The sequence below is a fragment of the Cannabis sativa genome, chromosome 1 (genome assembly GCF_029168945.1).
Source record: "Cannabis sativa cultivar Pink pepper isolate KNU-18-1 chromosome 1, ASM2916894v1, whole genome shotgun sequence".
Classification (NCBI taxonomy): domain Eukaryota; kingdom Viridiplantae; phylum Streptophyta; class Magnoliopsida; order Rosales; family Cannabaceae; genus Cannabis; species Cannabis sativa.
In genome coordinates, this window is record NC_083601.1 from 50320476 (window position 1) to 50348384 (window position 27909).

Genomic DNA, 27909 nt, shown 5'->3' on the forward strand with positions numbered 1-27909 from the left:
CTAAGACAATACCGAATGAAGCTCAATCCTCTTAAGTGTTCTTTCGGAGTAAGCTCGGGAAAGTTCCTTGGATTCATAGTGAACTCTAGGGGCATTGAGGCTAACGCAGAAAAGATAAAGGCATTGATTGACATGAAGTCCCCAACTAAAGTTAAAGACGTCCAAAGCTTAACAGGCCGAATCGCCGCCTTGAGTAGATTCGTCTCCAAGTCAACCGACAAATGTGTCCCTTTCTTCAACATCCTAAGGGGTAACAAAAAATTCGAATGGACTGAGGAATGCAAAAATGCCTTTCGAGCTTTAAAGCAACAATTATCCCAGCCTCCGGTTCTTTCAAAACCCCTAGATGGTGATGGGTTAAGCTTATGCCTAGCAGTAACAGAACATGCAGTTAGTGCAGTCTTGGTAAGGGGGGAAGATAGAGCACAACACCCAGTCTACTATGTGAGCAAAAGGCTGATTGGGGCAGAGTGTAGATACCCCCTCATAGAAAAGCTTGCTTACTGCCTTATCTTAGCATCCAAGAAGCTTCGACCCTACTTTCAGGCTCATCCCATTGTGGTACTCACTGACCAACCCTTACGCCAGGTGCTACAAAAACCCGATACGTCGGGGCGCCTCCTTAAGTGGGCAATAGAGTAAGGGCAATATGACATAACGTATCAGCCAAGATTGGCTATTAAAGGGCAGGCCCTGGCTGACTTTGTAGCCGAGTGTACCGGAACGCAAGAGGGCGACCAACCAACAATAACCAGTGACGTCCAAAGGCCTGACCTGAGCGATTCACCTGAACCACACGTCCATAACTCCGAGAAAAACCAAGACTACCCCGGTGAAACCTGGAAGCTACAAGTTGATGGTTCTTCTACCGACCAGTCATCAGGAGCGGGGATCACCCTAACAACACCGGAGGGACAACGAATTCACACGGCCATTCGCTTTGGTTTCCCTGCCTCAAACAATGAAGTCGAGTATGAAGCGTTAATTGTCGGTCTAAAACTAGCGAAAGAGGTGAAGGCCAGACACTTAGACATTTACAGCGACTCCTAGCTGGTTGTAAATCAAGTTTTGGGAGAGTACATGGCTAGAGGAGAAAAAATGATGGCCTACCTTAGCAAAATACAAGACTTGCTTGCCCAACTGGAAGGGTACACCATTCAACAAATACCACGAGAAGAGAATGCTACCGCTGATGCCTTGGCAAGGTTGGCAACAAGTGAAAAGATAGATAAAGCCAGCCTTGTGCCAATAGAATACTTACCCGAGCCAAGCATCCGCACTAAAGAAGAAGTACTCCTACTCGATACGACTCAATCGTGGATGACCCCCATAGCCGCTTACTTAGAACAAGGGACACTGCCCACCAACAAAAACGAAGCAAAGAAAATGAGAAGAAAGGCCACCCGGTACCTAATCATTGATGGTGTCATGTATCGGCGAGGGTACTCAATGCCCCTACTACGATGTGTACATCAAGACCAAGCCCAACATCTAATGGAAGAAGTCCATGAAGGTTTTTGCGGTAATCACGCTGGGGGGCAAAGCTTATCCAAGAAGGTACTGAGGCAAGGATTCTTCTGGCCAACCATGATAGAAGACTCCATGGAGTATGTTCGAAGGTGTGAAAAATGTCAAAAGTTTGCAAAAATACCAAGAGCTCCACCCAACGAGCTAACGCAAATGCAGAGTCCATGGCCCTTCGCTATTTGGGGTATAGACTTGATCGGTCAGTTGCCTAAGGGCAAAGGAGGAGTGCAATATGCGGTAGTAGCAGTCGATTACTTCACAAAGTGGACAGAAGTTGAACCCCTAGCAACTATAACATCCAAGAAGGTGCTTGACTTTGTGGTCAAGAACATTATATGTAGGTTTGGATTACCCCATAAATTGGTATCTGACAACGGTACCCAGTTTGACAGTGTCCTGTTCACAAATTTTTGCATTAAGCATGGCATAGTAAAGAGCTTCTCGGCGGTCTCGCACCCCCAGTCAAACGGGCAGGTAGAGGCGGTAAATAAGACCTTAAAAGACACCTTAAAGAAAAGACTCGAAGAAGCGAAAGGAAGCTGGCCAGAGCAATTACCCGAAGTTTTGTGGTCATATAGGACGACAGAAAGAACAGCTACTGGTGATACCCCCTTTGCCCTTGCTTATGGGTATGATGCGATGATACCGGTCGAGCTAGACCCACCCTCCCACCGACGAGTGACATACGACCAAGTCAGTAATCACCAGATGATGAATGAATCGTTGGACCTATTGGAAAATCGTAGGGAAGCCTCACAAATACGGTTAGCAGCATACCAACAAAAAGTAGCCAGATACTTTAATTCCAAAGTTAAGGAAAGAAGCTTCAAGGTAGGAGATCTAGTACTACGCAGAGTCTTGGCCAACACTAAAGACCCAACAGCAGGAGTATTGGGGCCAAATGGGAAGGTCCATGCGAGGTTACAGAAGTTGTACCCCCCGGCACGTACAGGCTCGGCCGGTATGACTCTAACATGAACCTTATACCAGTACCCCGATATTAGAACGAGCAACACCTCCGCAAATATTATCAATAACAATTGCTTTTCAGCAACAATTCATGCTAAGGGTGTGCCCGTAAGCAACTTAGAATCTTTATTAGTATTTAGTCTTTTCTTTTAGATTTGCTTTAGTTTTAATCACATACTACTACGTAGTGATGTAATAAGGCGTTGTCGCCAATTTCATTTATCAATAAAATTGCAAGTTATTTTCATATAATGACGCAGCTTGTATGATTGTTATTGAATCAAATTGCAAGCCTCACAATGGTCATAGATATATGGGTAATAGTGAGCAACCAAGACTTAAAGGTAACACCCCGGTCATAAGATAAGTGACCAAGAGGTAAACCTACATAGTCACTTGGGGGGCAACCACACCCATATATGGACTAGTAAGCAAAAATGCACCCTCGCTTAAGTAGATATTAAAATTTTTAGAGTGTCGGTGCAATACTCAATGTTTTGAGCAACTTGTGTGTGGTGAATGGTTGACTATAAATATATACCCACGCTACGTGGCTCACGCTAAACAAAAGTCAACATTTAAAACCATATATAAAGATAAAGGCCCCGATGGCCAAGTAAAAAGATTAAAGACACAAATGTCTCAAAAGTAAAGTTACGGGATTAAAGACTGCCCGAACAGTCATGAATCTCTGAAGAGTACTAGTGGGCATAAAATCTGTAAAAGTAAAAATACATCAATAGGAACCATCAAGTAAGTCATTGAGGGGACAGTCATCTGTTGCCTCAACCCCAAAGTTGAGGTATGAATCGGCCTGAATGCAAGCTGTCTGCGCCTTCTCCCTACTTTCTGCCTCCTCACGATTGCGACAATAACTTTACTTTACTTTCTGCCTACTCTTCAGAGATTTATAGTCAACCATTCACCACACACAAGTTGCTCAAAACATTGAGTATTGCACCGACACTCTAAAAATTTTAATATCTACTTAAGCGAGGGTGCATGTTTGCTTACTAGTCCATATATGGGTGTGGTTGCCCCCCAAGTGACTATGTAGGTTTACCTCTTGGTCACTTATCTTATGACCGGGGTGTTACCTTTAAGTCTTGGTTGCTCACTATTACCCATATATCTATGACCATTGTGAGGCTTGCAATTTGATTCAATAACAATCATAAAGCTGCGTCATTATATGAAAATAACTTGCAATTTTATTGATAAATGAAATTGGCGACAACGCCTTATTACATCACTACGTAGTAGTATGTGATTAAAACTAAAGCAAATCTAAAAGAAAAGACTAAATACTAATAAAGATTCTAAGTTGCTTACGGGCACACCCTTAGCATGAATTGTTGCTGAAAAGCAATTGTTATTGATAATATTTGCGGAGGTGTTGCTCGTTCTAATATCGGGGTACTGGTATAAGGTTCATGTTAGAGTCATACCGGCCGAGCCTGTACGTGCCGGGGGGTACAACTTCTGTAACCTCGCATGGACCTTCCCATTTGGCCCCAATACTCCTGCTGTTGGGTCTTTAGTGTTGGCCAAGACTCTGCGTAGTACTAGATCTCCTACCTTGAAGCTTCTTTCCTTAACTTTGGAATTAAAGTATCTGGCTACTTTTTGTTGGTATGCTGCTAACCGTATTTGTGAGGCTTCCCTACAATTTTCCAATAGGTCCAACGATTCATTCATCATCTGGTGATTACTGACTTGGTCGTATGTCACTCGTCGGTGGGAGGGTGGGTCTAGCTCGACCGGTATCATCGCATCATACCCATAAGCAAGGGCAAAGGGGGTATCACCAGTAACTGTTCTTTCTGTCGTCCTATATGACCACAAAACTTCGGGTAATTGCTTTGGCCAGCTTCCTTTCGCTTCTTCGAGTCTTTTCTTTAAGGTGTCTTTTAAGGTCTTATTTACCGCCTCTACCTGCCCGTTTGACTGGGGGTGCGAGACCGCCGAGAAGCTCTTTACTATGCCATGCTTAATGCGAAAATTTGTGAACAGGACACTGTCAAACTGGGTACCGTTGTCAGATACCAATTTATGGGGTAATCCAAACCTACATATAATGTTCTTGACCACAAAGTCAAGCACCTTCTTGGATGTTATAGTTGCTAGGGGTTCGGCTTCTGTCCACTTTGTGAAGTAATCGACTGCTACTACCGCATATTGCACTCCTCCTTTGCCCTTAGGCAACTGACCGATCAAGTCTATACCCCAAATAGCGAAGGGCCATGGACTCTGCATTTGCGTTAGCTCGTTGGGTGGAGCTCTTGGTATTTTTGCAAACTTTTGACATTTTTCACACCTTCGAACATACTCCATGGAGTCTTCTATCATGGTTGGCCAGAAGAATCCTTGCCTCAGTACCTTCTTGGATAAGCTTTGCCCCCCAGCGTGATTACCGCAAAAACCTTCATGGACTTCTTCCATTAGATGTTGGGCTTGGTCTTGATGTACACATCGTAGTAGGGGCATTGAGTACCCTCGCCGATACATGACACCATCAATGATTAGGTACCGGGTGGCCTTCCTTCTCATTTTCTTTGCTTCATTTTTGTTGGTGGGCAGTGTCCCTTGTTCTAAGTAAGCGGCTATGGGGGTCATCCACGATTGAGTCGTATCGAGTAGGAGTACTTCTTCTTTAGTGTGGATGCTTGGCTCGGGTAAGTATTCTATTGGCACAAGGCTGGCTTTATCTATCTTTTCACTTGTTGCCAACCAACACATCGTTACCCAGTTGATGTCGCAGAGACCGAGCGTACTTCTCTCGGGACTTTCCGGAGTTCCCCGCAAGGTGAGGTCCTCCAGATATAATGTCCAAACGGCCCGCAACGGGGGGAGGTAACAATTGTTGGTCATCTCCAACTGTTTGTTGTTGTTGTTGTCGTTGGGGCCGGTCATTGTCCCGTCGTACATATCTTTTCAAGTTGGGGTTGTTTTGTCTCATGAGAAACTCTATTTCCTCCTTCAGATTATTGCACTCATCGGTGTCATGACCGTAGTCATTGTGGAATCGACAAAACTTGTTCATGTCGCGTTTGCTAATGTCCTTTCTCATGGGATAAGGTTTGCGGTACGGTACCACTGAGTGAGTTGCATTGTAGATATTTTCTCTTGTGTCCAGGAGTAGGCTATAGGTGGTGAACCTTGGAATTGGATCTCGCCTGGCTGGCTCGGGGGTATTCTTTAGTCTTTTGTTATCATTGTTGTTACCGCCATTACTGTTATTCCCTCTCTTACCATTGTTGGAGCCATTCCTAGCGTTACCCCCTTGAGAGCTTTGACTATTTGAGCTTGTTCCGTTTTTTTTATTCTTAGTGTGGTTGAAGTTTTGAGCGTTTCGCTCGGCTTCTTCCAATTTAATAAACTCATCTGCTCTGTCAAGAAAGTCTCTCATAGTATGGGTTGGTTTCCGCCTTGTATCTTTCCATAGCCGACTTCCCACAAGGATGCCTCCCATGATGGCGGCCCGCTTGCCATCATCGCTTAGATTTTTTACTTTGGTTGCCTCTTGCATAAAACGTTGAATGTAGTCTTTTAGTGGCTCATCGGGCTTCTGCTTGATGGCGACTAAGTCACCCAACTCTGCTGGTATCTGTCGGGCTGAAGAGAATTGGGTGTAAAATAACCCATCAAACTCATCCCAAGAAGTAATTCTTCCTGGGGGTAGTTTAGTAAACCATTGTTGCGCCGTGTCCGTGAGGGTTGCAGGGAAAATTCGACACCTAAGGTCATCCCTGATTCCTTGAAGGTCCATTTGGATTTTGAAGTTCTCCACATGAGTTAATGGGTCTTCACTACCCGTGTACTTGCAAGTGGGCATCTTGAACTTGGCTGGAATAGGGAGGTCATTAATCATTTGGGAGAAGGCAGACCCTCTCCTCCTTTCGAGGTCCAAATCAGTGGGTTTTGGTGCGGTAAGGTCCTTGACCAATCGAGTTAACTCGTCCAACCGAGCCTGGATCACCGGATCTGTGGCTGGTTGAGGTTGAGCAATATTGGCACCAACATTCGCTTGGTCCCCTTGGTCTGGCTCAAGTGGGTTCACTATATTGGAACCGCGATTGTCTCTATTTCTGTTGAGGGCGTCTGGCAGGTCTCTACCCCTTCGGGGGCCTACCCGTTCAAAAACTGACCCAGTTCTTGGCCTCCCTCCAGCGTTCTGACTATCAGCCCTTCCATCAGCCGGGGGTGGTACTTGGTCATTCCTACCCCTTTGGGGTGGATTTTCAGGTTGATGTTGCCTATTAGGGGCATACGGCCCTCTAGCTTGATAACCCCCCATCTCATGATTTGGTTGGTTGTTAGCCCGACTTTCAGCTTCATCATCTCCATGACCATCAGGGTAGTCTGGATGGTAGTCACTGTTGACCTCAGGGTCTTCTCTTCTCCCTCTGGACCTACTATTTCTTGGGCGATCATTGCCATCTCGTGGTTGGCCACGTTGATCACGGGGTTGCCATTCCCTACGCTAGGGAGTCCTTCCACTATTTCTGCTACGATCACCATTATTGTTTCTAGAGTTTCCTCCACCACTCCGCCTTAGACGGACATTGTGGGAGTCATCGCGTCCCATATGATGGCCGGGTAAGACTTGCTCATCAACCGGGGGTGGTCGATTATTATTGCGGGGAACCCTGTTGGAGGGGTGACTTCTAGTCCTTTCTTGGTTCCTTGGGCGCTCTTCAGGTCCATAGACCACCCTCTCCCTATGGTTCCTTGGGGTAGGGACCTCCCGAGGGTAGGTTTGAGGTACCTGTTGATTGTTGGCATCAGTACCCATCCCTTGAGTGTTTTGGTTGAAGTAGCTACGTATTAAGTCAGCAGCCTCTTGGGTGCGACGATCTTGGTCGTCTTGGCGCCTCCTCATCTCACGAGCATGATCTTCGAGCCAAGATTGGAATTCTCTCCTTTGATTAGCAAGACTTTCAGTCAGGGCCTCTCGAGTTTGATTTTGCTCTTGGTGCACAGTTTGAAACTGGCCTTGCATCTGGCCTATCGCGTCTCGCATTTGATCCATCTCGGGGTCAATTCCCTCGATGTCAACATGGGGTTCATTCCGCGGCGTAAAGATGCCAGGGCCGCGGCCAGTCTGAGCTTGGCCCGCCCCGTCAGTAGGTGGGACAAAATTTCTAGGATTACCTCTTCTGGTGGCGCCATCAGCAGCGCCGCCTCCTGCGGCAGTGGCATTGGTGGTACGCCCAGCAGTTGTCTGTCCAGTGACTGTAGTTCGACCAGTTGCTCCATGGCCTGCGGTTTGAGCGGTGGTGGTAGTGCCGCCGTTTCCCGGACGTGGGGGTCGTTCTCCATTGTTTCCGGCAAGGTTGCTCGCTAATGGAATTTGGTGGGCACTTTCCATCTCTTCGTCAGGTCGCTCTTGAGATCTTCGGGTTAACACAATTTTTTCTGGGGAAAAACTTGAAGATTTTGGCTAAAGCTCTCAATGAAAGCACCAAAATGTTGACTAGATTTTTAGCCAACCGACGCGGAGTCGTAATAAATGAGATTTAAACTAAAATCACAATAATAAATGCAATTAATAATGCCGGAATTCGTAATAAATGTAAATAAAAGACAACGGAATTTAAAGAGGTTCGGCCCCAGATGTTGGTAATAGCCTACTCCCCTTGAGTTTTATTGATCTGAGTTGCAATAGTCAAGAACAGGCTCTTGATTGCAAGGAATGAGAAATCTTTAATTTTCTAAGTGTTTCAGATTGTGGATCCCCTTCCCAGGTCATGGGTGACCCCTTATATAAGGGAGGGGGGTCGGTGCTTCTCGCTTCAGGAGACGCGACCAACGCGGAGCCATCTCAAACGTCTCCATGATTTTCGGAGGCGGTTGGAGTCTGATATTTAGGAAAATATCCCGCTATTTTCGTGGGTTGACAACTGTCTTTGAGCCTTTCGCGGGATTTGAACATTTGAAGGAGTCACTGATGACAAGGGTCCCTTATGGGTGTGACATGGTCGTCAACCACCTTTGAGGATTAAGCCCATACTTGGGGGTAACACCCTCGAGACTCTCGCTGAGGGGGGATGACCACTATCATAGTTAGGTGACTCCCCCATGATCCAACTTGAGAGAGAGAGGGGGGGTCCCCCCCCTTAAACCCAAGTTGGGGGGGGGGGGGGTCCCCCCCTTAAACCCAAGTTGGGGGGGGGGTCCCCCCCTTAAACCCAAGTTTTCTTTTGGGGGGGGAGAAGAACAAACACCCATATTAAGGGGGCATCTCAACAGTCATGACTTGGCTCCTTCTTCATTAATTTAGTCCCAGTATTTTTGTGCCACGTGGTATTATTCTTGACACGTCATCGTCGTCAAAATTTGGGTAAACAATAAGTATATACGTATAAAAATGTATATATATAATATGAATGTATATACGAACCGAAAATGAATATATAATATATATATATGAACACCGTATATACGTATATATATATGAAACTCAAACAAAATCAAGGTAGAGATAAAAACCGCTCTGATATCAACGGTTAGACATTTATTTGTATAGACTAAAACATACATGATTATGAATAAAGTGCGGAATTAATAAATCATATATGCACTATAATTTAAGGATCGAAATACCTCCAGCCATTGAATCTTTGAGCTTTAGTCCCACATAAGCATGATCTGCAAAAGAAACTGATTGATGTGGGTAATCGGGCTTCCTCGCTCTCTCAACTCTCTTTAGATGGAATTTGCTGTTATGAATAGAATGAGTGAGAAGCTCGGGGACCGAGACCCTATATTTATAGGTGAGATACAACATCAGTATCTGCGCCACATTAATTGTCAGAATATTTTCACAATTAATTCAGGAAATCAAATCAGGTAATGAATATAGAAATCTGACGATATATAGAATATTACATAATTGATTTTGTCAAGATTCAATGAATATAAAATATTCATTTATCACAAAATCAATTATTTATTTATTTCCTTAAATAGAAATATATTTCCCAATATAGAAATATTCTTATAGGTAAGGGTTTTGGAGACGTTGGCCACGTCAACATCTTGCAAAATATCACTCTATAGACGGTTACACTTTTTTTCTGACACAAAATCAAATCTTGTCCCCTATGCCAGATCGTGGTATTGCGCGTACGCACCCTCGAGTATACTTTTTGCCTAACAACCTGGTTAGAGATTATTTTTGCAAAGGAGAGACCTTTGTGCAACATGTGTCCAGGGTCGTACAAAAGTCCTCACCAGCTGCTGTGCACCGCATGATGCAGAAGGTTCCTACCAGCTAATAGTCAGATCATCCTCTCGCAGTACATGCCTTAGTAGTGTGTAGAAGACGAAACCCTAGGTAGGTAAAATGTATGCCCTTTACCTCATGTGTGCCTATAAATAGTCTTATTTTTCTTGATGAATGGGAGAATAATTTTTTGCTTGCAGTCACTCTGCAAAAATTCCAAGAAAGCTTTCACACAAGAGAAACAAAGAGATCAATGTTGTAACACTTTTTAATCCAAAATGCTTACCCAAAGAGGTCAATAATATAGACTCGTGGACTAAGGATCGTTAACGCATGAACCACATAAACATCTTTGTGTCTCTCATAAATATACTTAACCTATAATTCATTCTCATCAATCTAGTGAGTGAGTGTGGCCCAAAGATCTGTGTCCAGATTTTTGCATCAATAGAGAGAGAGTAATTGGAACCCCTTAATTACCTTTAATCATTCAATTACAGTATAATTATAAACAAATATGCCAAATTGTATACTTACCTCTAATTACACTATAACTTTCTAGAAGCACTTTAATTTTTTTGTAAAATTACTAACTATTTTACTAAACAAAATACTAAAAATTCATAAATAATTGTCAACTATATTATTTTGTGTAATTACTAATTATTACTTTAAAGCACTTAAAAAAAAGGAGAGAAAAATGAAAACATTAAGGTGAAACGACATCATTTGGAGGAGTTTCAGCCTTTCTGAACCCAAAAGTGAACCTATTTTCCGTGCCATTTTCTCAGTCCAACAAGTCAGTTAATATCTCAAAAGCCTAAAAAAATGGAGATGAGCTTGGCCTACGCAGGCTCACCTTCGAGCTCTCTCTGCCCCAACCATGGCGTCTTGCGAACCCTTTTACCCATTTCAACCTTGGAAAAAAGCTTCGGCCCCAGTAGTAGCTGTAACCTCGGCAGTCTTACAAGTGGTCATACAGAAAGAAGAAGAGGCGCTCCGGCGATTAGGGCCTTGAAATCGGCGCCGTCTTCAAGACGAACTCTGTCGAGTAATTGGGATATTAGTCAAGATTGCTTTTCTGCAACTTCAGCTCCTTCGTGGATGCCTAGATTGGAAGAGCTCGACACCACTAACATGCTTCTTCGTCAGAGAATTATCTTCTTGGGTTCTCAGGTGATTAGCTGAATTATGACTTGAATTATTTTTGGTTTGTTTGTGCGGTGAAGAAATGAACTATGCGAGATGAGTTTTAGCCACTTGTTGTTAATTGTATAGGCCTCGGTATCAATTTTTTGATTTTAATGTATGACATGAAAAATTTTCAATCTTTATCAATGATTTGAGTAACTGCTATGGTTAGAAAATGAGTTCTTTTTTTCCCTAGTTATCAGATATTTAAGGTAATTTAGTGCAATTTTAATTTTTATTATTAGGCCTTGCTGAACTCTACATTCGATTTTGTATAATTTGAATGTTAAATTGACCCTTGGTCACGAGTACTCGACCTAAACTTTCATATGCAAATGCAAGTATAGTATATTAGTTGGAAATTGAGAATTATTATCTTCATAAAATTTTTAGCCATTTTGCTTATTAATATGATTTGCAGGTTGATGATGTGACAGCAGATTTTATCATAAGCCAACTTTTGTTTCTGGATGCTGAAGATTCTACCAAAGATATAACGTTGTTTATCAATTCTCCTGGTGGTTCTGTTACTGCTGGTATGTTTTATAACAAGTCAATTAACTTTGGATATGGTGATTTGTTTTCTTCACTTGTTGTGGTTATGCCATGTTGGTGTACTTGGAAATTACAATGCACTCAATGATTCTGTTTCAACAACACACTCAATGAATTGTGTGTTAAAAAAACGTAAATATGTGAAAAAGGGAAATACTTTCTCTTCTTTGTCTTCTTGTTTTGGCTGATTATTGATTAGTAAACACAGCCTAAAGCACTTGTTCAGACACCATAAGCTCATAAACTACATTGAGAACTCATCTTGATATGTTTGTAATTAGTCTACATTCAATTCATTTGGGTTAGGATTAAAGACGTGTTTCATGCAGAACTTATAATTGCTTAAATGCATTTCATGTTAGGAAGGAATTAAAGTCCAGCATTGTACATTGAAACCTTTCTGTGGTGAATAGTTATATTTTTGTCCAATAGTATTCCTTAAATTATCTTTGTTAAAGTCCCCTTCAATTTCAAATGGTTGGTAAGTACAGAACAAAAATCTACATGCATATATTTTTTCTGAAAATGGATTCGTGAAAGTGTGACTTAATTTAATAAGATTTTTGACCATGAATGGACTAATGGAGTTCCTTAGATGGTCCCTTGGGAATGAAATGATAAATGTGATATGCATGGGTAAAGTAATTGAGTGTATATCATTGTCAATCTATTAATCTTAAAAGTTTTCTTGATCCATTTTGTTTGTTATTCTTCATCCGTCATTTCTACTGATGTGTAGGAATGGGGATATATGATGCAATGAAACTGTGCAAAGCAGATGTTTCAACTGTTTGCCTAGGGCTTGCAGCATCAATGGGTGCATTTCTCCTTGCTTCTGGTACCAAAGGAAAGAGGTTTTGTATGCCCAATTCTAGAGTGATGATCCATCAACCACTTGGAACAGCTGGAGGCAAAGTAAGTAGTGGTTTTCTGCCTGTTCTTTAAGATTTCAGTTAAGGTTCTTTGCTTTGTGATTCCATTGTTAATTCCGATATAGTACGGAAACATTGGTGTGGAAGAACTGTGGAAGTTAGTATAACTTTGCATTCCATTTTTAATATGAGATATAATGCTACTTCAGTGCTAGGTCCTCAAAGAAAACAGAAAAAGATAAAGAATTGTCAGAGGTTGTAAACAATAAACTGCAATGCAAGAAGTGAAACTATTGAAAATATGCCAGCATAAATTTGGGCATCTATACATTTGCATTTGTCATGGTTAGACTTTTGAATTTTGATGGGTGTGAATTTCATTTGCATTTGTCATGTCGATCTCATTGCATTATTTCATGAACCGCTCTCATCCTGTCTGAGATTTTTACTCGGCTTTTAATTTTACATAGCTCAACGGTTTATTAGATTGTTTTTGTTACAATATGTGCTATGCATAAATTTATGTGTAGCTTGGTCACATACTTGATAATCAGCAGGACAGTTCCAAGCACATCCACTCAAGGAATTATTTTATTTTATTTTTTGGAAGCACACTCAAGGAATTATTATTATTATTACATTAATCGTTGAAAATAGTATATTTTATATTGTCGTGACTTTCTATTAATAATTTTTTTGCACAACGACATCGGTCTAGAATCCAGAAAGGATGTTGAGAATTTTCAACAAGTTGTCTAGAATTCTTAACAGGTGTCCGGGGTGTCTAAAAGGCCATTTTGCACAAAATAATCGAAACAAGACCATTGTGCAGGGTGTCTGGAAGGCCATTTTGCACAAAATTATCAAAACAAGACTATTGTGCGGAGTGACTATAACTTGAATGCTATTTTACTAAACACTATATCATATTTAAGCTGCTCTTATTATTTTCAGTTTGATACATGTGCTGGTGGGATTGAAGATTAAATTTTTTCTTAGTTTGACTTGCAACTACATATGCTTTCAGGCATCAGAAATGGGTATACGGATTAGGGAAATGGTGTATCACAAGATTAAGCTGAACAAAATATTTTCAAGAATCACAGGGAAGCCGGAATCACAGGTGGGACATAATCCTCCTCCTAACTCATTTACTTTATGATGCCCAATTAATTTTTTTTATTTTGTCATTTGTAGATTGAACAGGATACAGATCGTGACAATTTCATGAATGCCTGGGAAGCCAAGGAATATGGGTTAATCGATGAAGTTATTGATGATGGGAAACCAGGATTAGTTGCGCCACTTTCAGATGCTGCTCCTCCACCGAAAACCCGCGTTTGGGATATGTGGAAAGTTGAAGGAAGCAGAAAAGCTAAGAAGAATTTGCCATCAGAGGATAAAATGTTGCAGAATGGAAATAATGGCGGTCCATCCGAAAAGGAAACACCTGCTTCTGTATGATTAGTCATGTAATAACTCTTCATCCCCACTGTTAATGTACTTCTTAATGCTCATCTTTTAAAGATGTCTTATTATATGATATCTGAAGGCTTTATCAATTAAAAGATAGATTTTTCAAGGTTGTTTCCTCAAGTAGAAATAATAAAAAGAGTTTTACATGACTTAAGAATGGCGCCTACCTATGAGTGTTTGTATTTGGAATTAAGAACTTGTGTAGATTAAGTTCTTGTACCATTTTGACAGCGTATATGCCTTTCACCAAATTTCGGGATCACCCTACTAGTAATGTACTAGCCTTAATTATAGGCTGTTGAGAGCATCTTTAATGGTAGTATTTTTTAAAGGTGTTAAAAATTTGAAATTCTATACATAATAAACCCTAATATTATTTTCCTAAACTTAAATGTTTTACCATAGCCCATATATGACTACATTTCCTTTATCCCCATAATATCACTCACATTTGAACTGCTTCTCTCTCTCGCCCAAACGCACGGCATCAACCATTCTCTCTCTCTCTCTCTCTCTCTCTCTCTCTCTCTCTCTCTCTCTCTCTCTCTCTCTCGTCCAAATGCACGGCCTCAACACCTCCACGACCATCGAGGACCACCCACAACCTCCGACGAAGGACTCAGCCCCCCACGCACGGCGTTCACCACCCACGCCCATCCATCTACACCCATCTCGACCGAACCACGCACGACGAACCACGAAAACCGGCCGCACACCACTGGAGACCCACAGCTGCACCATCTCGATCCCGCACCATCTCGACCGAACCGACTTGCGAGTTGGGAAAAAAAATTGGGTTGGGGCCGACGGGTCCGATGGGGACCGATTGGGGGGTCCGACGGGGCCGATAGGTCCGATGGGGGGGTCTGACAGGTCCGACCGTCCGATGCTTGCAAGCTGGAGGTCCGACGGGTCCGATGGGGCCCGATTGGGGGGTCCGATGCATGTGCGGGTTGGGAAAAAATGGGGTTGAGTTATGTGGGTTATTTTTGGGTTTTTGATAAAAGTGTCATATATTTTTTAGTTTGAAATGTATTGGTTTAAGAATAAAATATTAGGGTTTTTAAAGTATAGTTTTTCAAATTTCCCATATTTATACATCATTCAAATATATAATATTATATTTTATCTGTCTTCTATATTATTTTTGTCACTTTTATTTTTTAAAAAAACTCTAATGGTATAACACCTTTTAAAAATGCTATAATTATGATCTTACAATGTTATTTTTTTTAAGAAAATGTTTATAGATAAAAATAAAAGGAATATTGGCGGCTAAACCACCTAAATTTTACGGTTTGTAACACTTAACCACAAAAACCGAAATTTTGGCGGCTAAATTATAGTTCCCGGTGGACTGTCCACGTGTACACACTTGTACACGTAGCAAGTTTTTAGTAGTCCACGTGATATTAATTTTTTAAAAAATAATTATAAATATTATAAAAAATTAAAAAAAATCAGAAAAAAAAAATTAATTTTTTTACTTTTTTTTTTCTTTTTCTTCTTCTTTCGTCTTTCTTCTTCTTTTTCCTTTTTAAAATTCCCTAGAAGATTGTGTTTTTCACGGACTCAACAGCTTGGGGTTTCAATACCAAACCCAGAAGCGATAGGGTGACGAATCGTGACTGTGAGTCACCGGTGACGGCGACCCACGACTCGTTTAGGAGATCTGAAGCATCAGATCGAGTGAGTTTCTGAAAGTCACAGGCCGAAACGTCATCGTGGGAGGACCAAGCCCAGGACTTTTGTGTTGGAAATTATTTTACCAGGATCTTAGATCTACTCACAAGTATGTTGATTAACACCCTAAATATGAACTTTCTAAAATGATGAAATAAACACATATAAAGTTTAGTAAACCTTACATTGGGAGCAGCGGAATAATATGACTCCTTCCGTTCAGATCTCTAACCCTTGTATCCTTTCTGTCGCAGAGTATTATCAAGATCTGAACCTGGATCTCTTTCTCTGATTCTTTAGTGCTGAAACTCCTTCTTGCTGAAAGTCTTTCTTCACGATCTTCCTCACTATGATTGAGGTATCACTTGCTGTGTGTGGGCACTACTCCAATCACTAGGTGTTTCGAAATCTTAAGGAAGAAGAGAGAGAGAGAGTGGTTGGCCAAGGTAGAGAGAGAGAGGCTCAGGTTTTTCTGAATGAAAAGTGTAATTTCCTGAAGCCTTCACTATCTATTTATAGCATGTTGTTGGAAATTATTTTACCAGGATCTTAGATCTACTCACAAGTATGTTTATTAACACCCTAAATATGAACTTTCTAAAACGATGAAATAAACACATATAAAGTTAAAGAAACCTTACATTGGGTGCAGCGGAATATAATGACTCCTTCCGTTCAGATATCTAGCCCTTGATTCCTTTCTGTAGCAGAGCATTATCAATATCTGAACCTGGATCTCTTTCTTTGAATCTTTGATGCTGAAACTCCTTCTTGCTGAAAGTCTTTCTTCACGATCTTCCTCACTATGATTGAGGTATCACTTGCTGTGTGTGGGCACTACTCATACACTAAGGATTTCGAAATTCAAGAGGAAGAGAGAGAGAGTGGGTTCGGCCAAAGATAGGGAGAGAGAAGGCTCAGGTTTTTCTGATTCAGAAAGTGTCAGAAAAAAGTGTGTAATGTTCCTGAAGCCTTCACTATCTATTTATAGCATTCCACTAGGGTTAGGTTTGAATTATTTGGCATTAAAATAATGAAAATATCAGAGGGAAAAACCCTACAAAAGTGGCCGGCCCTACATAGTGGATTTGGGCCTCACTTTTTGCAATTTTGCAGTTTTATCTTTTCTGCATCTGATTTTCTCAAAAACGCCAATTTTCTAATTCAACCATTTAAATGCCAATTCTAACTATTTAATAACTATAAATAATTATTAAATAATATTGTCATTTATCATATTTATTAATTGAACCATACAAAGTATCATAATTAACAAATATGCCCCTAAAACTCTTTCTTTACAATTTCGCCCTTACTTAGTGAAAAAATTCACAAATAGACATAGTCTAATTTGAGAATTATAATTGATTAATCAAAACCAATTACATGAGTCTTACAAGCAATATTATCTCAACTAGTGCGGGGACCATGGGTCTATATAACCGAGCTTCCAATAAGTAGATCAAGAATTTAGCACTAAAATTCACTAACTTATTAATTCTTCGTTGAATCCACGCATAGAACTTAGAATTGCACTCTCAGTTATATAGAATGCTCTATATGTTCCACCATATAGACACATCATTAGTTATCCATTGTTATAATCCTAATGTGATCAATGATCCTCTATATGAATGATCTACACTGTAAAGGGATTAGATTACCGTTACACCCTACAATGTATTTTATCCTTAAAACACTTGACCCCGTATAAATGATATTTCAGCTTATGTGAAATGAGTACTCAACCATTTATGTTCGTTTGGTCAAGCTCGAAGGAAATCATCCTTTGCTTACTATTCGCCAGATAGAAGCTATATATTCCATGTTTATGATAGCGCTCCCACTCAATTGCACTACCGTGTTCCCAAAATGTACGTATCACCCTGACCTAAAAGTAGGCTTAACTAACAAATCAAAGAACACGAATAGCCTTTCAAGATTGAGCCTAATCATAACAGGATTAAGAACATTTGATCTAGGATCAACTAGGCGATATTGACTTGAATAGATATTTCGGTAAGTTTAATAAATCTAAGTCAAAGTTCAATATCGGTCCCTTCCGATGCATACTCCATGCATCCAACCTGAGCTTTACTTTAACCAATGTTCTGGAAAGAACATAACACTTCTCCAAATGCAAGTAAACTCTGTTGTAAATTATCATATCAGTAAAACCCTATGTGTGATAAATCTAGGAAACTTTATTCACATAGTCATGTTTACTTTCCAATGTGTTGACGGCACAATAAACAGGATCAAATATGTGAAAAGGGTTTCAGATGAATTTATACATTATGTACATATAATCATGAAATAAGTCATGTGAACCATGCAACATTAAATGTTATTTCTGATCTATATTAATAAGTAAATCTGATTATATTGAAATGAGTTTTATTTAGGTCATAAAACCCAACATCCACTAGGGTTAGGTTTAAATTATTTGGCATTAAAATAATAAAAATATCATAGGATAATTCCTATAAAAGTGGCCGGCCATGGCAGTATGGATTTGGGCCTCACTTTTTGCAATTTTGAAGTTTTATCACTTTTGCATCTGATTTTCTCAAAAATGCCAATTTTCTAATTCAACCATTTAACTGTCAATTCTAACTATTTAATAACTATAAATAATTATTAAATAATATTGTCATTTATCATATTTATTAATTGAACCATACAAAGTATCATAATTAACAAATATGCCCCTAAAACTCTTTCTTTACAATTTCGCCCTTACTTAGTGAAAAATTCACAAATAGACATAGTCTAATTTGAGAATTATAATTGATTAATCAAAACCAATTATATGAGTCTTACAAGCAATATTATCTCAACTAGTAGGGGGACCATGGGTCTATATAACCGAGCTTCCAATAAGTAGATCAAGAATTTATTACTTAAATTCACTAACTTATTAATTCTTCGTTGAATCCACGCATAGAACTTAGAATTGCACTCTCAGTATATAGAATGCTCTATATGTTCCACTATATAGACACATCATTAGTTATCCATTGTTATAATCCTAATTTGATCAATGATCCTCTATATGAATGATCTACACTGTAAATGGATTAGATTACCTTTACAACCTACTATGTATTTTATCCTTAAAACACTTGACCCCGTATAAATGATATTTCAGCTTATGTGAAATGAGTACTCCACCATTTATTTTCGTTTGGTCAAGCTCGAAGGAGATCATCCTTTGCTTACTAATTGCCAGATAGAAGCTATAGATTCCATGTTTATGTTAGCGCTCCCACTCAATTGCACTACCGTGTTCCCAAAATGTACGTATCACCCTGACCTAAAAGTAGGCTTAACTAACAAATCAAAGAACACGAATAGCCTCCTGAGATTGAGCCTAATCATAACAGGATTAAGATCATTTGATCTAGGATCAACTAGGCGATATTGACTTGAATAGATTTTACGGTAAGTTTAATAAATCTAAGTCAAAGTTCAATATTGGTCCCTTCCGATGCATACTCCATGCATCCAACCTGAGCTTTACTTTAACCAATGTTCTGGAAAGAACATAGCATTTCTCCAAATGCAAGTAAACTCTTGTTAGAGATTATCATATCAGTAAAACCCTGTGTCTGATAAATCTAGGAAACTTTATTCACATAGTCATGTTTACTTTGCAATGTGTTGACGGCACAATAAACAGGATCAAGTATGTGAAAAGGGTTTCAAATGAATTTATGAATCAAATAGACAAGCAATTGATAAGGTGAACCAAAGCATACACAAATGAATGAAAAATACTTCTGTTTCTTTATTGATGTTGAATAAAATAGATTACATTGAAATGGAGTTTTATTTAGGGCATAAAACCCAACATTTTGGTATTGGGAAGTGTTGGGATGAGTGTGGGTGATATTCCAAAGGACGTCGTGGAGAAGAGAGAGACATGAGTGTCGGGTGTCGAAGATGACGACGGAAGAGACGGAGGAGACGAAGTCGGTGACGGAAGGGAAGTAAGGAGTAAGGTGAACACCAATGGCGAGAGTTATGAAGAGGGCTCCACTGAAGAAGAGCATCTTGTTACGGCTGAGATGCCATCTGACCATGCCCATGGGAACCAGAACTACCACGAAGGCAGTCATGATATCCAATTGCAAAGCTCCCAACATTTTTGGTGAAATGGGAAGTGAATGAATGTATCAAAGAGATGAAATCAATCAGGATCTCTTCTTCCTTCCACCCAACAATCTTTTCCTTTGATTTTCTTATTTTTTATTTTTTGCAAAAAAATAAAATAAAGTTCACTCTAGATTTAGATTGTGTTTTTCACTTATTATTTTTTTTTTGGAAAATTTTTGGTAATATTTTAAAAGAAGAAGAAGAAAGAAGAAGAAAAAGAAAAAAAAAAGAGTAAAAATATATATATATTTTTTTTTTCAGATTTTTTTATTTTTTTTTAATATTTATAATTATTTTTTAAAAATTAATATTACTTGGACTACTAAAAACTTGTCATGTGTACAAGTGTGTACACGTGGACAGTCCACTGTGGCACTTAACTGTGATTTTTGGACGGAGGTGTGCAAAGCAAAACGGAACGAGGGTTTAGGTTGTTTAGCCGCCAAAATTTCAATTTTTGTGGTTAGCTGTTACAAACCGTAAAGTTAAGGTGGTTTAGCCGCCAATATCCCAAAATAAAATTAGACCTTATGGTCGTTACAAAATATGTTCTCTGGAATAATTGATAGGTCAATCGTGTCAGTTACATTTTTGGTGAAAGCCCACTTAGCCACATTATGGGCTGTAAAGTTACAAACTTTGGGAATGAACTAAAATTACAACTTAAAAATAATCTAGAGAGCTTATTACAATGGTGCACATAGTTACCAATACTCTAATTGGAACATGTTCCATTTAGCGCCTTGATAACTGTCCCCGAGTCACTCTCAATTAACACAAAAGGGTGTTTCAAAAGCACGACCTTCTCCATGGCTAACTGACAAGCCACAACTTCTCCAATAAGGGAATCAGAGAAGTTTAGCTTGTTAGTTGCCACCCACAAAATAGAACCCATGTCATCCTTAAAGTCACTCCGTACATGGATTTGCAACCAACTTTCATATCACAATTGATTTTGATCCAGTCTTCCGGAGGAGGGGACCAACCATGAGTTATAGCAGCTTTTAGCGAGGAGAACAAACAAGACCCATAATCTGCGTAACAAAAAGTGATAGAGTCAATATAATGCTTAATGTTACTCAGAGTATTGTTGTGTACCTTATCATTATGGGCCTTCCTATTCATATCCACCACAACCGAAGCATAAAGAAATAATTTTTCTACTTCAACCCCTCTCGACTTCAGACTGCCAAGAAATTTGACCCAATCTCAAATTCGCGCATTGGAGTCCATAAATGGCATAACCCCCCAAGGGGAGGATCGCCACAAGTGGAACACAAGTTACAATAAAGAAAAAGGTGTTCCATTATTTCCTCACCCTCCCCACAAAGAGGGCAAGAGACCTCTTTAATGAGAATTCTGTTCGCTAGGAGAGCATGGACAGGAAGAGCATTAGAAAGAATACTTCACAAAAGAATCTTGTGTCGCTCCAACACTTTATAGTTCCAAAGTCTATTCCATAAGGTGGGGGAAACAGATTACAAAGGAGCACGATCTAAAGCTTGAACAAGTAGTCAAACTTAATTGAGAATAATCCATTCGACTCTTTAGTCCAGACCCATCTATCCCTACCCTGACCATAGGGTTTATCTCCTTTTAAAATGTTACGAATTGTATCTTGGTCGAAAAGAGAATGAAGCATAGGGATATCCCAATCCCCATTGTCCAAGAGAAGGTCTGCAACCCTCTCCAACCCCACAGGTTGAGAAGTTATAAGAGTAGAAATCTTTGCCATGAATTACCTAAGGATCAACCCAGATGTTTGTCTCTTTCCCATCAGAAATCAGCTTGCAAGCACCCTTCTTAAGGATTTCTTTAAATTTCACCACGTTCTTCCAGAAACAAGAATTTGAGTTTTTAAAGGAGCAATTCAAGAAGGAACTGCCTCTCAAGTACTTTGCACTTTAGACCTTACAACACAATGATTGATTCTCATTAAGGAGGGACCAACCCCCATTTAGCCAATAATGTCTGGTTCATTTCCATAAACTTCCAAAAGCTAAGCCCACTATGGGATTTGAGAAGATGCAGATGATCCCATGCCTTTAAATATATACCCTGGTTGCCTTGTTCACAACCCCACCAATAATCTCTAGCCATACCATCAATTTTGGATGCGAGTTTCTCGGATAGCTTCGTAGTTTGCATGGTATAAACTAGTAAGAAAAGTCCAACTTATTTGATTAAAGTAGCCCGACTAGCCTTAGACAACATTTTTAACTTCCACCCATGGAATTTTGACACTAAATTATCCAAAATAAAGTTGAATCTACATCCTTTCTGCGAGACCTAACAAAGGGAGCCCCAAGTAATTAATGCTCCCAGTGACACTATTGATCCCAAGTTCTTGTTTAATGCCTCTTTTCATACCCTCACTAGTATTGCTGCTAAAGAAAATAGAGGTTTTAAGTTTATTAATCTGTTGGTCGAACCAGGCACATAATTTCTCCAGACACTGCCAAAGACCTCTAACTTTCGCTAAATTTGCTCTCCCCACAAGGATTAGGTCATCTGTAAAGAAGAGACGAGAAAGACAAGGCTCGATCTTACTCAACTTGATACCTTTAATGGTTCCCTTATCAAGAACGTCCTCCAGGATGCATAAAAAAATTTCCACAACCTAGATAAAAAGATAAGGGGAAAGGGGTCTCCTGTCTGATGCCACACTCAAGAACAATTTTACTAACAGTGCCTCCATTGAGGCAAATAGATAATAAAATTTTTTATATGTTAATTAATTTTGATAAGTAATGAACAAGATTCCTTATCATTTAAATGTCAGGGTTTATAATTTACAAAAAATTCTTCACTTTATTATGAAATAATAATATATCATCAAAACTTGAATTGTGTGATAGGTAAATAATACTTAATAAACTAGTAATAAAGTATATATATATAGGGGGTGTCTGTTGTCACACATGGGCTTTTTGAGTGACTAGTGTTGCACACCTTTAATAGCCATTAGATTGTATTGATTTTGATCTAAAGGCTGATATTACACACTTCATATATCATTTCTATATAATATTATATTTGATAAATAAAGGGGTATTTGACTTGAAAATGGGAAGTACAACCGGTTGTAACCAGTTGCAAACATCTTGGTTTTCGCGCCCATTTAGTAAAGTGAAGGAACCTTTTCAGCTGTAAACATCTTTACTTTCACAAACAAAAACTTAGTTTCAGCTAAAAAAACTCCTTCATTGTTTCATTGTTTGATTGTTTGAAGGTTCCAAACAGGCCACAAATCACTTTTCAGTTCTCTTTTATTGTTTGAAGATCATCACCAAGGTATTTTTAGTGCTTTTATTATCATTTTTCTTGTTCTTATTAGTTGTTTTTAGGATTCTTAAACTCCTTTGCTACATCACAGAGGGTATCGCCACCGGAGAAGCTCGCGAAGAAGATTTCACCTCTGTGACAAACCTCCTCGCCGACCCAAGATCAAGGGCTTGATTTTATATCAAAAGGACTAGATACACTGAAAAATTTGGCCCATGATATGAGCGAGGTTTGTCATGGTGCACAAGTATTTTGTTTCTTCAATTTGGAAGTATTTAGAGACTAAAAGATTTGTTTGAATGTGATTAGGAACTGGACAACCAAGTGCCATTAGTCGATGAAATAGATACAAAGGTAGAAGTTGATTTGTTTAGTCATGCACATACATATTCATTTCTGTCTGTAATCTCCCCAAAGAGAAATAATTTCTGTGCCTTTTATTTTCCGCTTTAATAGGTAGACAAGGCAACATCTGATATTAAAAATATCAATGTTAGGCTAAAGCAAACTCTTAATCAGGTACGTGATCATAGTTACTTAATCCCTACCAAAATTTAATGCCTGTTGACATGTGATTAGACTGGATGATTCAACTGAATAACTTGTGTGGTGTTTCAGGTGAGATCCAGTCATAATTTCTGTATTGACATCATTCTCCTATGTATAATTCTGGGAATCGTTTCTTACTTGTACAAGTAAGTCAATGTTCTTCTTCTCTCTCTCTCCCTCTCCATTAATATATATTTATTATGGTTGTGTGTGTGAGCTTATGTAGTGGTGTTAGTGCATGTATATATATTATTATTGCTGGCATTGATTTTATTTTCTATGTTATGCATCGTGGTATAAGGATTTGTTCAGAATTATTGCATGTAAGTTAAGTTCAACAGAAATTTAGGGGTCAGATATTCAATCTAGCTCTTAATATTACTAGTGTAAGACAAGGGATTTAAATGTCTTTTGGCACAACAGAAAAACAGAAGAATACAGTGTAACGAAACAGAGCGCATTGAATTCTGGTACACAATATTATAGAGGTCAAGGCAGAACAATGCCACTTAATGGTGCTAAGTATTTCTTTAAGGTGATAAAAGTGCATTGCACGAACTTCAGTTAAATTAAACTTAATTTAAAATACCTTTTCCAGGTTTTAGTCACAAATTTAGTGCAGTGTCTTAACTCTCTTGCTCTTTTTGGGCATCGATAGTTTTGTTTCAACATGTAGAAGCTTTGACTTAATCCCTTACCCTGACTTATTCACTGATTTATCATAATAGCATAGAAGGTTGGCAGTGTTTCCTTGAGATATTTACATATGTTCATACTTGAAATATACTGATCAAATGTTCCACTCTTGCAGTATACTGAGATGATTCTAATATGATCTTTCCTCAACTGCAAATAATCGTCATGTTCATGGTAATATTTTCCTTTATTGATTTAGGGCTTGCTTTCCTTATACCATTTTAAGATCTTCATATTAACATCTATAATCAATTGTCCTCTGGAGGGAAAACTAGATCAGCCATTTTAGGTTGGCTGTTGAATAACATCTCAAGTAATGTGTCTCTTTGTTATAAAGTATAATCTGGGGCTGCACAACTACTTCTGAAATATTCTTTGCAATATTAAGTTATTTGTCCTTTCATATTGGTACCAAAAAAAAATCTTGTATTTGTGACTTAAATAGTGTGTGGTGTACTATTTAATTAAGCTATTACTTATTGATGCTCTTTTCATTACTGTAATTCTTTTCTTGGTTTAGATGTCAATATGAAAATCTTTAATAGAAATTGGAGGGACTTGTAATTTCAGTTGAAAGAAAACTAATATTCTTTATGATAAACACCATCAAATATGTAATTGGACTACACATAATTCTTGTTTATACAATATTGCATTACGAAGGAAAACTATTATTATCTCAAACATGTTCTTTTTGTGGCCTATGTTGTACATGAGCCTCGAAAGCCTACCATGAGATTTACTTACAGGAAACTTGTAACAAATCTACAATCTTACAAGCAGGTAATGCTTTATATAGCAGTACATACATAATATCATCTCTACATTACGGGATAGGAAATTCAACCTTTGTTTTGCTAGACTTTTACTTCATTGCTGCTAGTATATACCAGTTAAGGCCAATTCATTAGCTAAGTTAACATTGTACATATCATCTTGAGACTGGTTCTGGATGTAACTCCAAATATCAGTCTCAGCCATTTTGTTAAGACTTAAATCAGGGTCTATTGTCTTGTTATCTACATATTCCCTGTCTTTTTCCTCAGAGGTTTCTCCATTTTGTATGTTGAAACTATTTTCCATAGATGAAACTGTAAGACCATTTACTCCATTGGAACCATTTTCAGAAAAGGGACTCAAGTTGTTTCCATCACTACTATTGTTGCTTCCTGTAAATCCAACTCTTGGAATGGTCTCCATGGGAGTTACAGATTGACCGGCGAGTATCCAAGCTAATAGTATGCAGTCTTTGTATATATAATCGGTGATCATCTGGTCACGGTTTGCAGTTGCACTTCCTACATGGTTTTAATTCAACCAAAAATTAAAGAAAAGGGTTCCTCCCAAATAGAAATAAATAATCCAACATATTTTCTTAAACAAAATAATAAACCAATACAGATCTACAACAATAAGAATGATGGGCTTGAAATCTTTGTTGATATTTAGTTTTATTGATTTAAATGTTTGTTGTAGATGTCATCGGGAAAGCGCAATGTCGATGAAGATGACAAGTCAGTTGCTAAGCGCACAAAGGCCTCCGACAAAGGGAAAAAAGTAGTTACCAATGAGGTAAATTTAACATGTATACGTAAATGTGTGTTGTCACATAATTATTATTATTGTATTGTATTGCTAGATATACTTGATCTATGTGTAAAAGGTATAAATAATTTGATCTTTTACATTATTGCAGGAACAAAGTATAAACAACTCACTTGAACGTGCACTGCAACGTCTACTAGAAAAAAAAAAGCATCAATAATTGCAGGGAAGATCACTGCAAAAGAAAAGATTAAGGAGCCAATAGTAGAGAGTGACAATGACGAAGATCGTTGTAGGGTCCAATGTAGATGCAGTCCAGAACGATTAAGAGAAATTGTGATCGGTTTGAACGAAGCACAAAAGAAAGTTATTTCAGATAAAGGCTTCGGGTCCCTCCTTAATCCTGAAATTCCGTCAGTGCGTAGTTCTCTCATATGGTACTTGTACAACCATATGGATCTTGAAAAATTTGAACTAGTCCAACATGGGGTAATTTATCCTTTCACTATTCAATCGTTTAAGGAAATTATGAAAATCGAAGATGGTGGTGAGGACATCAACTTTGAAGATTATGTTGACATTGACAACAAAGTTCGAAATGAAGTGTGCAACCTTGAAAAATCCATTAAGTGCACTGACTTGGTGGAGCTTATAACCAACTCTGAAGAAGCTGATGTTTTGTTCGTTGCACGTTTTATGTTGGTAGCATTGGGATCCTTCTTGGTTCCCACATCTGGAACGTACGTAAGAAAGGAGTACATAAATGCACTCTTAGATGTTGGGCGAATAAAGAAGTTGAACTGGGCTTCGTTCATCTTTAAGTTTTTACACGAGAATCTGAAAGCACATCAAAAACGACTCAATAATTCGAAAGATAAGGGCAAGGTTCATTATCTCCCGGGTTGTACTATTTACCTTCAAGTAAGGATTAAACCATCTTTTAATTAATTATGCATCCCTTTCACTGTAGTTTTAATTGCAAATAATTTTTTTTGCAGATATATTATTGGAGCCATATAAAAAGGAAGTTGTACACTTCTCCTCGCCTCGGCCTTCCCATGGCTTACTGGAATGAGGACCGAGTGAAAGGAATATCCTCGTTCATCTCCAAGAGTGGGGGATTTGTGAATGGGAAGGTACATTTTTGGTTTACAACTCTTCAAAGTTACTTGTTATTAGGAATAGGCCAATACAATTTTGTTAATTGCTACTTTTTTTTTTGTAAAGTGATCTTGAAATTTTTCTCATTTTGGGACAGATTATTCTACACCCGCCTATGTTCAGGAAGACATATGGCCATACAGAAGATACTTCCATTCCATTATCCAACCAGGGAGGAACCTCATCCTCTACATGCTGCAACTGCATCTTAAGAGATGAAATGAAGGAGAGGGATAAAAAGTTAGACACTACTTGTCAAGAACTACTAAGATTATTTGACTCTTTCAAAGCCGACATCTCTAAGGACATCGGAAAGGGCTTCGTCACTATGAAGCAATCTATCATTGACGAGGTTAAGGAATCTTTTATTCCAGAGCTTCGTGAAGCTATATTACCTGAGGTGAGAAAATCTGTGACAGCCGAGTTGCATCAAACAGTGATGAAAGAGTTGAGGCAGTCCGTGTTAATGGAGTTGAGGCAATCTCTACTAAAAGAACTGATGGAAGTTATTGATAAGGACGGGGAGAGAAATGATGAGGAGGCCGACAAAGAAATGATGGAAGTTAGTGATAAGGACGGGGAGAGAGATGATGAGGAGGCCGACAAAGAAACTAGCTCGATGAGCACTTCAAATGAGGATCAGTTTGAAAATGAAAACACGAGAAATTTGGAGTTTGACAACCCGCCTACCAACAATCAATATGAGGTTGGCCCTGTGGATTTGACAATGGTAGAAGACATCGGTCATGAAGGTCAATGCACCTCGGCCATCAAAGTTCTCCTTGCTTCAAACGCGTATCAAAAGACCGAAAAAAGATTCCACTCAAGCAAGGAATTGTATGTGGACACTTTCCAGTTGAAGGAGCCAGCAAGCGAGATTGAATTTAAGCTGGCAATGTTCGTTTTCGGAAAAAATTTTGATAAAGGGTAAGTCTTTAATTAGTAGATTGGTAGTTGAGTAAGACTGTGTATTAGTATTACCATATATTGTACCTAATTCCATTGTCTCATTGG

The 27909-nt window shown here is 38.9% G+C and overlaps 3 protein-coding genes and 1 long non-coding RNA gene across 4 annotated transcripts; 3 read left to right on the forward strand and 1 right to left on the reverse strand.

Annotated features, from left to right (window-relative positions):
- The first annotated feature begins 10417 nt into the window (after positions 1 to 10417).
- On the forward strand, positions 10418 to 13972 carry LOC115705857 (ATP-dependent Clp protease proteolytic subunit 3, chloroplastic). Its single transcript, XM_030633302.2, has 5 exons — positions 10418 to 10900; positions 11337 to 11451; positions 12210 to 12385; positions 13370 to 13465; positions 13540 to 13972. The coding sequence occupies exons 1-5, from the start codon at positions 10553 to 10555 to the stop codon at positions 13804 to 13806; spliced, it is 1002 nt and encodes a 333-aa protein (XP_030489162.1). The 5' UTR covers positions 10418 to 10552; the 3' UTR covers positions 13807 to 13972.
- Positions 13973 to 15365: 1393 nt separating this feature from the next.
- On the reverse strand, positions 15366 to 19737 carry LOC133035000 (protein ALTERED XYLOGLUCAN 9-like). The gene is made up of 2 exons (XM_061110620.1): positions 19356 to 19737; positions 15366 to 15563 (listed from the first exon to the last, which is right to left on the reverse strand). Exons 1-2 carry the CDS (start codon positions 19647 to 19649, stop codon positions 15366 to 15368), a joined length of 492 nt encoding a protein of 163 aa, XP_060966603.1. The 5' UTR covers positions 19650 to 19737.
- Positions 19738 to 23002: 3265 nt separating this feature from the next.
- LOC115711206 (uncharacterized) lies at positions 23003 to 24678 on the forward strand. Its single transcript, XR_009685723.1, has 5 exons — positions 23003 to 23173; positions 23254 to 23298; positions 23401 to 23463; positions 23563 to 23639; positions 24305 to 24678. It is a non-coding gene; the product is annotated as an uncharacterized LOC115711206 (long non-coding RNA).
- Positions 24679 to 25628: 950 nt separating this feature from the next.
- On the forward strand, positions 25629 to 27107 carry LOC115703895 (uncharacterized). Its single transcript, XM_061110624.1, has 2 exons — positions 25629 to 26655; positions 26733 to 27107. Exons 1-2 carry the CDS (start codon positions 26188 to 26190, stop codon positions 27105 to 27107), a joined length of 843 nt encoding a protein of 280 aa, XP_060966607.1. The 5' UTR covers positions 25629 to 26187.
- The last annotated feature ends 802 nt before the right edge of the window (positions 27108 to 27909 follow it).

What these genes read in the sequence shown, in the direction of transcription:
- LOC115705857 (XM_030633302.2), top strand. Translation starts at nt 10,553, where the DNA reads ATGGAGATGAGCTTGGCCTACGCAGGCTCACCTTCGAGCTCTCTCTGC. An exon ending in TTATCTTCTTGGGTTCTCAG is followed by an intron (nt 10,901 to 11,336) that starts GTGATTAGCTGA and finishes TATGATTTGCAG; the next exon opens with GTTGATGATGTGACAGCAGA. An exon ending in CAGGGAAGCCGGAATCACAG is followed by an intron (nt 13,466 to 13,539) that starts GTGGGACATAAT and finishes TGTCATTTGTAG; the next exon opens with ATTGAACAGGATACAGATCG.
- LOC133035000 (XM_061110620.1), bottom strand. Translation starts at nt 19,649, where the DNA reads ATGTTGGGAGCTTTGCAATTGGATATCATGACTGCCTTCGTGGTAGTT. An exon ending in ACACTTCCCAATACCAAAAT is followed by an intron (nt 15,564 to 19,355) that starts GTTGGGTTTTAT and finishes CCAACACAAAAG; the next exon opens with TCCTGGGCTTGGTCCTCCCA.
- LOC115703895 (XM_061110624.1), top strand. Translation starts at nt 26,188, where the DNA reads ATGGATCTTGAAAAATTTGAACTAGTCCAACATGGGGTAATTTATCCT. An exon ending in GTTGTACTATTTACCTTCAA is followed by an intron (nt 26,656 to 26,732) that starts GTAAGGATTAAA and finishes TTTTTTTTGCAG; the next exon opens with ATATATTATTGGAGCCATAT.